This window comes from Onychostruthus taczanowskii, unplaced genomic scaffold (genome assembly GCF_017590055.1).
Source record: "Onychostruthus taczanowskii isolate IOZ18803 unplaced genomic scaffold, ASM1759005v1 scaffold14, whole genome shotgun sequence".
Lineage (NCBI taxonomy): Eukaryota > Metazoa > Chordata > Aves > Passeriformes > Passeridae > Onychostruthus > Onychostruthus taczanowskii.
This window is the reverse complement of record NW_024498573.1, coordinates 11,693,275-11,709,227: the sequence shown is the minus strand read 5'-3', so window position 1 is coordinate 11,709,227 and position 15,953 is coordinate 11,693,275. Positions and strand designations below refer to the sequence as shown.

General features: G+C 40.2%; 1 protein-coding gene across 1 annotated transcript in view; it reads right to left on the bottom strand.

Moving 5' to 3' along the window:
* The window catches only part of GABRA1 (gamma-aminobutyric acid type A receptor subunit alpha1), a 39,169-nt gene extending 35,541 nt beyond the window's left edge, over positions 1 to 3,628 (bottom strand). Inside the window, exons 1-2 of the mRNA XM_041397516.1 lie at positions 3,457 to 3,628; positions 1,125 to 1,212 (exon numbers count right to left, since the gene is read on the bottom strand). Coding sequence (XP_041253450.1) covers positions 1,125 to 1,198 — 74 coding nt within the window. The 5' untranslated portion in view covers positions 1,199 to 1,212; positions 3,457 to 3,628. The remainder of the gene's footprint in view (positions 1 to 1,124; positions 1,213 to 3,456) is intronic.
* Positions 3,629 to 15,953: the final 12,325 nt, after the last annotated feature.

Below are 15,953 nucleotides of genomic sequence, written 5' to 3'. Positions count from 1 at the left end.
TCACAAAATTCTCTAGCCAGGTCAGATGAAGCACTTCAGGAATACTTCAAATCTTAATATATTATAAAAATAAAAGGGTTTTTTTTCCTAAAATATTTTTTGATAAAGTACTGTTATATGAATCACCCACTCTTATTTTTTTTTAAGGAAATGCTTGTGCAGATGAACCTTTCCCATTACCACTCCACACAAATTTAAAATCTTCAAGGCAGTCAGAAAATAAGTTCCTCTAGCACTGTGAATGCATAAGAAGACACTGTGTAGATCAAGGCACAAATAGATCTTTTAGAGATCACTATTGACAATAAAAATATTCTACTGCTTTCTGGTCATTAGGTAGCATCATTGACAAGCACATTAATGTTTTTTTATAATACAAAAATACATCTGAGAGTCTTCTTAAATGTCTCCACTGAATTCTGAATTGCAGGCAGCACTTCAAGCATACTCCAAACTGCTTTACAGTCTATAGTTAAGATACTAGTTGTTTGATGAGGTGTTGTATGATGACAAATTATTCTTAGTGTTATTTTTAGATTATGATTTCAACAAATATTCCACAAATACTCAGTGCAGAATGGTGTTTCAAACATAACTGTCATGGACTTTGAGCTTATAAATTCTTCTTCATGCAAGCAGTCTCCTTTCAGCAGGAAGGTCTACTTCAGATTTTCAATACAACTACTAAGTTAGCACACAGTCCTGACTGACAAAGTCAAATTATGCCTCTGTTTGCAGGCACAATAAAGTTACAGAAAGCACTTAAATTAGATTCAAAATAACCCTTTATTATACTTTTTTCCCCCTCTGAAGAAACTTGTATTTCTGAGTAGTCATTATATAAGAATAGAAAAAAATACACAGGTGTTTAAGAGGTAGATTAGTTTCAATTTGTTTCAGAAAGCTTTTGCTTATTCTCTTCACTATATTGAACAAAAAAGTTTCATGCAAACAAATTGTAGTTTTCTTTTAAACTTCACTTAGATTTAGGTGGGACTTGAACAGGGATTAACTTCCTCCAATACACTTAGTGGTAGTGCAGTCCATGCAGTATTTGTTTTATGCTGCTACATTAAATTAAAGTCTCCTAAAATATGTTGGTGCATTAAAAAATATCTCCCCACCTTCTTTCAGTCAGTGCATTCAGGAGGAGGCTCCAGGCCCAGAGGCAGTCACAAAGCACCAGGAATCTCTTCATGGTGGACTCTGGAACTAGAAGGAAAACAACCATTAACATCCCCCACATTAAAACAGGTATTAGGGGAAAAAATCTGACATTGGAAACTTCTGCAGAATAATTTGATGTCAGGCAATGACCTCACAACAGCAGAGCTGATGCCATTCTGAATAAGGATGTATGGCCTTGGCTGCTCTCCTGGTTACCTTTTACTTTTAGACCCACAGACCAAGGATAGAGTTTATTTCATGCTAAGGGTGTATTCTTTATGCATTACTCTTGAACTTTAGCAAAAACAATTGCAAGTAAGAGCTGCTGTCCCCAAACCCTGTGGCAATTCTTACTCAATTTCCCCCTGGGTTGAAAATGTGTCAAGGCACCTTCATTGCATCTCCAGATAACCAAGTGTAATTGCCTTTTTTGTTTGACTTGAACCATCCCAAGTCCTTCCAAACCTCTGGGAAAGTGTCAGAGTGTGGTAGTGTGACTGAGGAGAGTGGTGCTTGCCTCACAACCACTGCTCTGCTTTGATGTGATGGAAGCAACTTTCTTCTAGAGATAAAACAATCCTCCTCTTTCCTGAAATGCAGCATCAGAAAAGGACTAAAATGATCAGATTCTAACTCTATGATCTGCTGCTACATAGGCACACTTCAGGGCTAAAGGGCACAATTCATAATGAAACCATGTGCTGACAACCTACACACTATCTCCTAAATCCCTACCAGTCTGAATTCTGCATTAGCAGCCTTCTCCTCCTCTCCAAACACCTCCTGTGCTCTACAGACTTCACTGAGTTACTCTCAGTTTACCTTTGAGTAAAAAGTAACACAACTCAGAAAGTTTCTTCTGCTTTCTAATAAACGATAAAGTAAAAACTTAGCTGATATTTGTGGCATCAGTGCTGCAGACTCAACTAATTGCCCAGGAGAGGTTGCAGGTCCCTTTACATACCAATTCAAAGTGTGCTGGAATACAGTCGATTTTTAGGATTCATTACATAAATAAGGTTAACAAATACGAAGCCTCTCTTTTCCCCCAGCAGTGAATTGGAGGGGTTTTTACGTGCCTGAGAAAATGAAGCGCTGTACACAGAAATGTTATTGTAGCTTTAAATAAAGCTCCCCCAATTCAGTGCACACTCTCAGGGACAATTTAAATCAATAAAATAGGGTTACAAAGCAGTATGTGAGCAATGAGATATAGTTAATGCATTTATAGCCAAATGATCGGCAGATATGCATTGGATGGGGCTGAGCTAATCTAACTGGATAGGAAGGAGCTGGCTGTGGCAGGAAAGTGTGGATAAAGATCTTCAGGGACGACACTGCATCCTAACTTGCCCTGTAATCAGCCCCTTTACAAAGGGAAAGACAACATCTGTGGCTTCAAAAATCACCTTCTCCCGGTCCTGCCAACTTCTGCCTTTGCAGAAGGCTCCTCGAGATGAAGAATGGAAAGTAAATTATTCTGAACTATTTTGATCTGTTGAGCTCCACGCTTGCTCCCCTTCTCCCAACACCACCCCCTGCTTCGATAAACCCATCCAGGCACAATAAATCCCGAAGAAGGAAAGTTTCTTGCAGCTGGAAAAAGCAAATATTAATTAAGGCTTTGAATGAGCACTGAAGCCCGGCAGCCCCCGGCCTCCCCTACCCGCACCGCCTGAGAAACCAGCGCCGGTTCTCCCATTCAAAATGGGAGCAAGAGCCACGCTTCTGGGAGCTTTTCAGCAGCGCCCACTGGAAGGGAAAAAAAAAAAAAAAAAGAGGGGGGGGGGGGGGGGGTGACTGCTAAAAACAAAATCGAGGGTAAAAGAGGGGCATTTGGATGCATTTTGACTCACTGTGAGAGATTTGCTCCTCTCGGAGGCTTAAATCGAGACTTGTTTTCCTCCCGGCATTTCAACTTTGCATCCCCCGGCCCGGAGCATCCACCCCTCCCACCGCGCCCGCGGGAGGGAAAAACCCAAACCCAAAACCCTTCTGCGAGGGACCGGCGGAAATCAGTCCGCGCCAATAAATAAATAAATAAGATAATTGACAATGCCCATCGATCGCTGCGGATTTTCAAGCTGAAGGGATAGAGGGAAAAAATCACCCCGATCCGGCGGTACCTGCGGACAGAGAGGAGAGGAGCCGCCCGCGCGCCTGGACGCCGTGCCCGCAGCCGGGAGCGCCCGGAGGGGTGCGGGCGTGTGTCCGTGTGTGTCCGTGTGTCCGTGTGTGCCCGCGTGTGTCCGCGTGTGCCCGGGGGTGCGAGCCAGCAGCCGCCCTTACCGGAGCCCTCAGCGGAGCCCTCGGGCGCGGGTCCGCGGCGCCGCTGCCCGGCGCTGCCCTGCCGGGTGCCCGCCCGCCGGCGCGGAGGCTGCGCGGCTCCGGCTCCGCCGCTCACTCCGCCTCGGCCATCGCCGCCGCTGCTCCGCTCCTCCGGGCTCAGCACCCGAATTTCTCTTCCCAATATTCCGACCGCCGCTATACAACAAAAGCTTTCTCTTTACCAAGACAGTAGTAATACGTCCCAGGGTAAACCGGATGTGAAATAGGCTGTGACTTCATGCCAGAGAGATTTTATTTTAGAAAGGAAGGTGGTACCAAGCTCTCATCTAGAGACCAATCCGCCCATTTTTTATATGCAGCACAATTTAACTTCCAGTGCTCTCGCCCTAATCCCTTTCTCTCTGGCTGCAGACTCAAATCCTTCTACAATCTGCAGCATTATTACTACTGGGGGGGAGGCTGCGCGACCGGGGGAGGCTGCGCTGAACATCTTTAGACACTCGCAGTTTACAAAACAGTCTATTTTAAGGGTCGTACATTAAAAATATAACCGATCTGCGTTAGCGTTCAACCTTTGATCGAATATTTAGTCGCGGCGTAAATATGAATGAAGGCTGGCCAGGGGTGTAGAGGATGCAGCACTACGCGCGTGTGCCTATAGACTGTATGTACCTATAGGGACCAGGCGGCAGAGCACGGTGTAAGCAGACGGGGACAGAGATGCTGTGCAATACTAATTAAGCGCAGGTAACACGCATTTTGGGCGAGCCCCGTAGGAGATCAGCAGCAGGAGCAGGCGCCTCTCCCCCACTTCCACACGCCTTCAGCCGGCAGGTCCCGCGCTCGCCCGGCGCGGTCCCGGGGCTCGGCAGAGGGCTGTGCTCGGGGGCTGCCAGCCCCTGCCCACTGTCCCGCTGTCCCTCGGGGCCCCGCCGACACAGGAGCCGGGACATTCCCGGCCCCGGCAGAGCCCCCGGCTCGGTCCCGCGGTGGAGGGAGCTCCGGCAGCCCCGCGGAGACGGGCGGGGGCCCTGCCCTGCCCTGCCTGCACTGCCCTGCCTGCCCTGCTCTGTGTGGGGCAGGACTGTGCCCGGGGACCGGGGGGCACAGTCCTGCCCCACACGAACGTCACTTTAACCCCCAGCCAGACCTCCTCCCCTCAGACGGGAAGGAGCTGGGCGAGCCCGGCGGGCGCCGGCACTTGTGCGGAGAAACAAGAGGAAAGTTGGATGCATCAGGTCCGGGGAGGTGTCGGTGTGCGCGGGAGCGCAGGCAGCGCTCACCTGCCCAGCACAGGCTGTCGTGCCTTTAGCTCGAGGCGCCTTTCACCAGCTCCAAGCCCTCTGCAGAGGTATCAGACACTGCTGCCACGAGCACAGCGTGGTCAGCTGTCCTTGCTCTGGTTAATGAAAAGATTAAATGAAGTCCTTCGTCAACAGTAGCTCTTCCTTATAAAGCACTACCAGCGTCTCTGGGGTGAAAAAAAAAAAAAAAATCCTTATATCATATGCACCTACTGGGTTTGAAATACCATCTGCTTTCCCTCTTCTCCTTTCAACGCCATCACTGATTCAGTTTCTCTTCCTTCCTATGATGCTGCTCCAAGGAAGATCCAAATCCTTATATCTTGTCAGAGATAACCTGAACTAATATCTTATATTACAGTTAAGCTATCTGTTGCAAGCTTTATCCAGATTTTTAAATGAAATATTGCCCATTCTGTGCATCCTCAGGAAATGCATTATCTGTTTGTAACAGCATAAGAAGGTTTTGATTTGACCCAAGAAACCAATGACATTTATAGCTAAGGCTGGCAATAACTTCCAAGGTGGCAGTCATTTTTGGATAAGTGCCTGACATAACAGTCAGGTCAAACACTGCAATGATTTCCCTAAGCACAAGGAAAACTGGAACTTTGTTTATCAAAGTCTCCTGGTGCACCAAGTTAGCCAGTCATTGAGATCAGCACTGAATAGCCACAGGTTATTTTAAAAGCTTGCAATGGACTTTTTGCTTAGTTTCTTGGCATTTCCAATGTGCTTCATCTCATTTTGATTCAAGGCTGTTAGCAGTGCACAGAAAAGTAGGGAACAGAAAAACCTACCCACTTCCCAAGGAAATTATAAGTAGTAAGTTTTCAAATCACTATTGCATAGACGTAGTCTTACTGGCCAGAGGGATTTTTTTTTCAGATATGCAACGTTTTCACCTTCATTCTCTCTTAGCTAACACAATTTACTGGTTTTGTTCTTCCACTGAAACACAAGAGAGCTTTGCTTATGCAACAAGTAAACAAAGGCAAACTTAGCTGAGTTTACAAAAACTACAGAATGGATTTTTATTGAAGTACATGGACATTTTGTGGCTGTAAAACCACTGAGATCCCTTCCCTGTCAATAAGGCATTAATTGCATTCTTAGAATGACTTTAAACTATTTTTTCTAGATGAATAAGATATATTTACAAAAATAATTAAATAGTCAACATAGCTTTGATATTTCATTTTGTCCTTCATTATTCATGAATAAAGAGGTTGTAAGTATATTTGCTCTTTGTTTGTCATAGGTAGCTGGACAGAAAGATGGGCTGAAAGGTGGGTGACTGAATGAATGGACAGAGATTCATGCACCTCTGTGCACTAAAACCTGAGCAACTGGAAAGCTGAAGCAGTTTCAGAGCCCGTGAGACATAGCATAGCCTTGCACCCTATAGTTTTCTTATTTTAATTAGTATATAAACAATGGCAACTGGTTTTAGTTTACTAAAGTGTCAAGGGTTACACATCTTTGCCTTTTTGCCTCCATGGACACAACTGCTGCGTCCCAAAGGATTATATGTTTTCCTGAATTCTCACTGGGTGAAAATATTGACCTAAAATTGGAAGTTGCTCATTCTCTCTCTAATTCGCATCTGCTCAGAAAGTAGGACAAAACTATTTTTCCTCCATGGCTGAGATTCCTGTCCATCAGTGCTCACATGTAACCCAGATTTTATCTTTTCCTTTCAAAAGCTGTTATCGCAGTTATCATGTCATTCCGTAGTAAACGCTAAAAATATTTGGATGTAATCAAACAAATAGGCTGCTTTGTGGCTTGTGTTATCAAAACAACTGCTTCAAAAAAAAAGAAAAGAAAATACAAATTGTTTTTACCAGCAAAAGTGCTCTTTTGAACGAAAAAAGCTGTGTCTTGCAATTCTTACTTTTTCCCTTTTCCATCTGAATTCCACTGACCTAATCCAAACACATCTGGGGGTAATGCATTTATCAATAAGTCCATCTGTGGATTTCAGGCACCTAACTTAAGAGAATATCTTTGAAAATCTCAAGATATATATAGGAATGCGCACAGTACCAGTGAGTCTTAGGGTCATATGATTTCATTCCTGAACAAATTGTTCAAATGAGAAAGGAAAGATGCCTTTGGACACACGTCTCCAGGTAACTCAGTATTAGGTGATGTGCATCTCTGCAGTTTTACAGTCACATTTGGAAAAGGAAGATGTCAGGCAGATGTGTTTTTTTCAAGCCTGCTTTATGACTCCGCAGAGTTTTCAAAAAGAGTTTATGTCTTTCATGTTACACGGGAATGTAGAACTATATCCTTTATAAACAATATTATTAAATATAAAGAGTCAGCCAAAGTGAGCCTGGCGCAGCTCTGTGCAATGCTTTGATAATGTTAGTGCAAGTGATTAGTAGCAGTGAAGTTAAACCAATTGAATCCTAATTTGGTAAAATATATTTATTAAATGATGGGTTAAAATTGACATAGAGAAAGATTGTCAGCATAGTTAGAACTATTTTTACATTTAAATTTCTAGTAAGCATTTTTTGAAGTCTGGCCTATTAATTTGGTATGTATTCATATACATATATATAGTATTTAAATAGGTCACCTGGAAAGAATATATTTTTTCAGTCTTGTGGTTTTTATCATATTTTTCCTTGTGTAGGCAAAATATACATATGTTTTATTTTAGTTTAGGGATGTATAAAACAACTGAAATTCCATAGCAGAACACTTTGACACAATGTGTCCTGAATAGCCAAGGGATTTGAATAAAGCAAATGAAACTCAGAGATTTACTGGCATACAGCAGATCAGATGAAGAATTAAAACAGAAAGACCATCTGCTCCAAAGCTTTGAGCTCTGTTATTTACAAGTCCTGCTCGTGTGATTAAATGGAAATATTTTGTAAAATATATGACTCCAACTTGATTTCTATCTTAATGTGTTTCAGTAATATATCAAAAGCACAGTTGTTAACCTTTTAGTAGACAAAAATTCAGTGGCTTAATTTTTCCCCCCTTTAATTTATAGCCACAGTAAAGAAACTAATAGGACATTTACTTGTCACTTAGTGGTGGACTTTTGTTTTGTTTTGTTTTTGTAAAAGGCAAGTGATGATACATAAAAAAGTTGATTCTTTTTATGCCTCTTTCATTTTAAATAAGGTTTTGTTCATCATCTCTTTCCTCTTCAAAAAATTAGTAGACAGAGAAAAAAGAGTAGACACTTTCAGGGAAATGCAACTGAGAATCTTCATCAAAACAAGTTGCACTCTTTTCAAACTGTCAGTCTCACTTACAATGTCCATTAAAGACTTTTCTTTCTAGAACTGTGTGTATATTGGAAGTAGCACTTCTTTGAACCCATTATCTATTAAAAATGGAATAAAGAGAAAAAATAGCTGATGCCCAGAAACTTAGAGATGATGATTGTCTCTTGAGTTTTATAGTCTTTGAGTACAGTATTTCAAACAGAAAACCCAGTTACTGAAAATTTTCTCAGATTTTCTAATCCACAGAGGCAACAATTAATTATGCCTTGCCATGCTGTTGACAAACATCACCACAAATTTTAATCTGTAAAGCCAAAAGTGGAGGATTCTTCCCTAAATAATAATAGGATTTCTTGTTTGATGTCAGTAAGGAAGAATGGAAAATTAATCTATTTTTTAAAAAACCCATCGTGGAATTTACAAAAAAACACCTAAAAGAACAAAGGTCACAACTGGGAGCCTTTGGGGATTACAGGAGACTTGTAAATGCAGTGGTGATCATTGATGAGATCTTTGTCAGGAGGCTTTTCCTCCAGCAGCTGGATTTATCTGCAGTGGAACACAAGCACCATATGGGGTTATCTCCTGCACTCACTCTCACTGCTGCTGCTGAGGTGAAGTCTTGGCTAGAGACCTGCAGTCCCCTGGAGCTGTCATAGCACAAGATCAGCTGGCCTTAAACAGCAAGGCAGCTCTCCCCACAGAAAGTGAGGTGTGGCCTCCTGGCATCGTGGTGTGGCAATTAGTTATACTTCAAAAATAAAGAGTTTTGTGGCTTGCTGTCCTTCCTGCTCTGCAGATGGAAGAAAAGATTTGTTTAGGACTCAGATCTTAGAATGATGACTTGCAGTTTGATATACTTAATGACAGTTCATGTTCCTATGGACCAATAAACTCACCTGTGTCTTCATAGTTTCTTAAGTAACAATACTGATGATTTTTTCCTAAAGTTGGGTAAGACAAAAATCTGCAAAAGGAGAAGTTCTAGATTACTCAGAATTCTTGAATTCCTACACTTCTTCCCTTGAAAAAAATTATCAAACCATACAATGTTTAGTGCATTAAGAAACCCTTGATACTGATTATTTGACAAAAAGGAAAAATAGATGATTATTAAAGGAAAGGGAGTAAATTGAAATAAATATTTACAGAAATAAGAAACAATCAAATATCTTTAAAAAATTAACAAAAAATAATTAAGAAAAACTTCAGTTCACCTGTCCTCCTATGAATACTTTGCCTTTGAACTAAAAGATGTAGAGTCAGAATATCTCAATCTGTATTCAGATAGATGCTTAAAACATGTTTAAATCCATCCCTTTTCAGCCAAACATTTCAGAATACACTTAAGGCCATGGGTCATAAATATTCTCAAACTTAAAAGTGTCCCTCCAGGCTGAATTTTGCTGCTTTGTTGCTTTGCAAGCCAAATACCCTGCTGACTTCTCAGGTGACCTTAGACACATTTACCTTCTCTCCCTGTCTCTGTGCCTTTATCTGGACTGAGTGCAGCTTGTGAAGCTCAATTACCTACTTAAATGCCTGTAGATTTCAGGGGGTGCAGTGCTAAGCTGGAACTTTCCTGCAAATATGAAGTCACAGAAGTTTGTGAAGCAGGGGTGAGGCACAGGTTGCCTTGCCAGGTTCTGCATCCCTCCCCACGGAGGGGCACCGTGCTCGGCTGCCCCGTTCCTCCTGCTCCAGCACCTTCCTCCCTTCCTACAGATGGTGACCAGGAGCCTCCTAAGATGAATTTGTCTTCCAGCTGGGAGCACCATACACTCCCTGACTGCTGGTGTCACTGCATGGAGCTCTGCTTGCCCACCTGCAGTGCCCTGTCAGAGCTGCCCTGCCTGCACCGTCCTGCTCCAGTAGTCCAGGGCTGCTGTAGAAACAGCCACATGAATACTGCAGTGATAGTCACATTTTCAAATTTAATTTTTGCATGACCTGCTTAGTGTTAAAAAATGTAGTGAGCGATAGCAAGTGGAGATGAGGAATGCACTAGGGCAATCATTAACAAAGGGATGTAATTATATGATTTTTAGCTTAGCTTTTGCATTCATCTCTTTTATAGTCCTTGTCCAAAAGACAAATCTTCTTCATTTTCCTCCTATTTTAAAATTATTTATGTTTAGCTTTATATGTACTGAAATTACATGGGAAAACCTGTGTCATTTTCCCAGAACAGCTGTGCTGGGAAATTGAAGCTCCAGGTGTTAGTGGCAGGCATTTACAGGCAGTAGAAGAGCAGAGTATGGTAGATGGAATCCTTTCTTCTGCCCAGGGATCCTTGTTTCTACTCGTTTTCCTCCTAAGGTGGGTTTCTCCTGATTTATTTTCTGGTTTGTGCTGCTTGTTTTTGTTGTTACAGATTAAATCATGATTTATATGTTTTGAATTTCCTTGCAGAGCCACTGGTGTTAGGCAGAACTTCAATTTTGATGTTAGCTGGAGAGCTGCTTGATGAACTTTTATTTTTTTTTTCTTGTTCATTGAACTACCGTGATTTAACTACAATTTCTATTCCATCTATTTAATTAGTAGAAAAATACCTCACAGTTGTTATATTTATATGGCAAGTTTTTCACCATCAAATCTGCATTTGCAATAGTTTGCATGGATGCTTATATTATACTGGGAAATGATTGTTTTCATCCAGAAGCAGGCAAAATAATCACTGGGTTATGGAGTCAAACCCCCAAAGATTTGAAAATCAATGTTTTTTGGACATTACTAATGAATGTAAATATTAGTTGGAATTGAAACTGTTTTATAATCTAATTCTGCCCTTTATTCTAAGGGAGAGCCCTTCCAATACAATTTCTGAAGGTCTCTGATAATCCAAGATGATCCAAGTGATATTTTTGAATGCAACCAAATAGTTTTTTACTGTTGAATAGTATGAACAGTGTTGTAGGTGTAAGGATTAGCTGCCCAGTTCCTGTACCCAGCCCAGCTGAGCTGAGTTCAGCTGCGTTGTTGCAACTTTGTCTGGGCCCTGCCCACCACCCTGTTCACAAAACTGGGAACTGGTATAAGCAGGGAGGCCTGCCCAGGTAATATGTGAAAAGAGCCAAGTTCATGTGAAGCCACAGTCAGCATCCATAGTCTTTACTTGCTGCTTTGATAAAAACTTTTAATGTTTACCACGTCTTTACTGCAGGGATATTGGTGTGCATTTTTACCTCTTTTGAGATTTCATGTCCCAGTATTAATTTGGTTTTGGTTTAGAACTTAACCTGTTGCTTATGAAAATTAGCAAATGTGTCTGCATAGAAGCTGGGCCTCCTAGGTCAGTATTGGTTCCCCAAAAGTGTTATTGAGCCTTCTCTTTTGACTGCTGCCAATCAAGAGCAAAGCAATTGAAATTTGAGGAGTATTTGGGCTAACAGTTACTGGTCTGACTGGGAGGGAAGCCACTTTTTCACTTGTGTTCTGCTGTGGGGAAAAGAGGTCTGTATTTTTGAGAGTAACTTGCTGGCATGGATATGCAACCATCCTTGTGATAGCTATAGTCTACTCTTAGCAAAGAGAATGAGACTGCACAGGCTTTGGACAACACAAAGTTTTTACTAGCAATATTTGAGACTGACAAAAAAGTTATCATGACTTTCTCATTTTGTCGTAAGGTAACCACTAAAGCAGTTCATTTTCAAAGTAAAACTGTTTTTCAGGTTATTAAAGGCAGGGTACATCTCACCCATCTCTAGCTGTGACTGATTAGATTAAAAGCTTCATGTAGACACCATTTGTAATAGACAAAAAATGAGATGTACCCTCACAATACCAATAAATATTTAGCTAAAACTTAGTTGCATAAATGTAATAAAAGTCTGTAAAATCAGACCTATAAAATATAGCTTCTGTTTTGTAGCAGCTTTGTGCTTTCCACACTTTTTAAATTAGTATCTCATCAATTGAGAGTTTGAGGACAAATATGCAATACAACAATATTTTGATACTGAGCAATGTGTGATGCCACAACAATACCCTCTGTTTTTTCAGGACGCACCCCCAAGCATATTGGTGTACAGGATCTCTTGTCAAGAGTGGAAGTACTTTCCTCCTTGCAAAGTAAAAGTGGTGTCATTCACTAACATATGTAATTCAAGCAATAATTTGAGACACCTAAGTGTTGAAATTACTTGAGACTGCATCATCCAACTATTTGCATGTGACACTTGCCTTACCAAAATTCTGTGACAAAACCTTCAGCTACTCTGTAATGGTGTCATTAATTTCTCTGATCAGCTGGGGATGCCAGTGGCCCTGTGACTGCAAAACTGGCGGTATTTTCTTTAGTATGCAGAGTGGTTTGCTTTAGTAATTAAAATATATGAAAGTATGCTTTGCCTTGTGGATGCTAAAGAAAGAGACTAGAGGTCATTTTCCGGAGACAGTGATACAAACTTATCAAGTGGGACAGCAAACCAGCACGTGCCTGTAAATAAAACTGATCAGTGAACAGAAATGGAGTTACTCCAATCTCTTAATGCTTGATATTTAACAGACAGCAACCAGAAAGGGCTCAGCCTTGGACTGCTCCTCTCCCCAGAAACAAAAGAGAACAGAGAAGTTAAGGAAGTCTGCTAAAGGCAAAAAGTTCACTATCACAAAACATCTGCTGTAAAATGTAAGTTCTGTCAAAATGGCAAAATTTGGTTGTAATTTAGGAGAATCAGCCAGAAGGTGCTTAAGGACATAATTCTGCCTATAATTTGTATTTTTCTACCATTTTTTTTTTCTTCAAAGAACAGAATGATGTTCATAACTCTTCACGCTTTTAGCACCATGGTTTTTCTATGAACTTTTTGTTGTTTTATTTTTTCATTGATATTGAAATTAAGTAACATAGACAAAAAGTATCAGTCACCCAAGCAACTTAGGCATTTCCCCCCTAGTTTTTAAACATGTGCTCATCAAGCATGCTCATTTCTACTGTCTAAAGTTAAAACTACTTTTCCATTAATATATTGCTGTAGGAACATACAGGGAGCAGGTAACAGATTGTAGGTCAGATTTTTCCATTAGAGCTCAAAGGATTTTATTTTTTAGGTACAAGAGCAAGAATACACATGTTTTAGAAGCTCTTACAATCTAATGTAAGAATTAATTCACATTGATCTAATGTGATGGAAAATAATTAAGATCAGAATATGCTTCAAATATAGCATTTTTTATCAATCCCTTATGTAAATGAGGATTTATGTTAGTGTTTTATTTGTATCTTGTGGCTTTTTGAAGCAAATGTGGCTGTTCCTATTCCATGCAGTTTGGCTTACATTAAGGAGGAGTCTCAGAACATGAAAATTCAAATAATTGCAAATTGAACATAATTAGATGATGGTCTCCAGGTGTGTATCTGATATGGTCCAGCAGTAATGCATGTTCATCCTACAGGGCCAGACTAGGAGAACCCTCTCAAAATTCATAAAGGTTGGGTGATGATCCACAGCATCAGCTGTTTTGCTTTGATACCCCCATTTACTGGGTTATGGTTCACGTCAGTGCAGAGCCAGCCTGCGATATTTAGATATTCATCATAAATTTTATCTTACATGAATTCACTTTACCTTTTGCCATGTGTTTGAGGCTGATTTTATAAATCTTAGATATGCCAATATCCACGTCCCCAACACTCAGAATTCTTTCAGGGGGCAGATCTGCATGTATCTGCTCATGGTTATGGCAGCCAGGAGTTTCTCTGATTTATAATGTTGCCTCCCTGCTTCCAACATCCTGTGGAGTTCTGCCTTTGTCTGGGTTTTTTGATTTTTGGTTTCTTTTCCTTCTCATTTCTGCAAGAGTAGGCCTTGGCTGTGTAGAATAGCCAGTGTTTCCTGCATCATCAGATTTGCTTATTGTACTGCAAAGGATTTTCAGTGGGGTCCTAGTACCAGACCCATTTTTCTTTCCCTGCTATATGCTGCCATTTTTATGTGTATTATTAGAAGAAATTAGGTCAATCATGCAGGTTAATTGAACAAGTACAGTTGCGCACTTTGGGCAAGACTCCTTTAATTTCTTGGGGTTTGATTTTTTTTAAAATACTAAAAAGTACCCTTTACAAACTCAGACTGCCTGGAAAAATATTTAAACCAACAAAGTGAAATACTCAGAATGATTGGCTCAGTCAAGGAATTTGCAGTCATGTAGCCCATCCTGCATGTCCCTCCCATTTCCCTTGAGAGTCACCTGCCAGTTCCCTCTGTCCCAGCAGGATTATGGAGCAGGATTATGGTTGTGGAGTCATGGGGGGTGACTGGAAGGAGCCAGGATTTTGCTTTGAGAGCTATCTCCCCTCCAATCCATTGACAGAACTTTGTAAGAATGATGAGATGGCTTCTCTTACTGCCTGTGTAATCACTAAAATGTCAACTACTGCCAGAAAAAAAAAATGAAAGCCATGAATTTCTATTTTAATGTTTATAAAGGAGGACCAGCCTTTTCAATACTAATTGTGACTGAGCTTAATTAAACAATTCAAACAGAGAAAGAGTACTAGATAGTTTACTCCTCAGCAAATTGATGTACAAGGTACTATCAAAGTAGGACCTATTCTCAAAAAAAACTCTGCTAGTGACATTGTTTAGTAGAACATTTAATTAAAATGTTTCTTGACCTCCACTGGATTTTCTAGAGCAATATGCTGCAAACAGGAGATGCCTCACCAACTCCTTATCATACATTTGAAATCTTATCAGAGCAAATATTTAGTGAAAAACCACCTTGGATTGACACAGAGCTCAAGGGGGCATTTCCATGTGTAATATGGCAGGAGGGGTTTTATGTATAAAATTTCTTTAACTGTACCTTCTAGACTATTTACTGTATGTGGGTGCACTTAGGAAAAAATATTTACTAGTACCAAGTCAGTGAAAAATAGCAAGTGCCAAAAGCACAAGATTAGAAGCCTAGTTTTAAGAGGTCTTCAGTAAAGCAGCACAGGTTATATGGTTTCACAGCTCTCAGCCTCTTTTATTTCTTTGTAAGTTTTGATTTATTCAAAATATTATACAAAATTAGAAAAAGTATGTAAACTAAATAAAATTGCTGTTATATTGAACAATACTGGTCTGAACAATGAAAGGAAAAAAAATCTTTTTGGGAAAATATGTGCTAAAATTGGATTATAGCTTAAAGTATTATTTACCCAAGTAGATTTTTACTGGTTCTAAAGAGAGACAGTTTTTATAATTAAGGTGAATGGATGCATTTATTTCAGTATCCAAGTTAATATCTTCAGAGCAACTTCTTTGACAGAAAAGCTTTTTAAAAACCACTGCAATAAAGAATGACTGAAAATATGAGCAGCACAGAAGGGACCTCATTATTTTTTTACGGGAGGAAGAAATTGGAAAGCTAAAGCTCTCAGAGGGCAAGAGTCAGCCAGTGTAACAAGGAAGTCCTTATCAGATTGTGTCTGTTCATTTACTATACAGCAACCACTGCAGCTGAAATTCAGCTGAGAGGTGTCTGAAGGTACTGCAGAGAAATGTGAAATATGTTTGTGAGGTGTCCAATCTCACAAAATTATCTACTAAAACATTCAATGTAAAAATGCAAAGATGCTGACAGAACTGTCCTGATAATGAGTAAGAAGCAAATACTTTTTAACTGTAAGATGTTCTTGTTTGATGGCAATGATGACATCATGGTAAGACTTAAATATCAATATCAGATGCTCTTATATCACTCATACAGTAGGAATGTATGGAAGGAACTTGGAAGGCTTTTAAATGCTGTAGTTTGGAAGCTGTGCTTTACAGTAGGAGTGAAACTATAAAGCAACAGCAAGGATTCAGAACAGGCATTTCAGGTAATTCTACTCAATTGGTATTAAAATTTAGCAAAATAAAAAAAAAAAAAAAAAGAAAAAGTAAACAAACCACCACAGAAGAAAATTTATGTTGCAGCTCTTTAAATATGC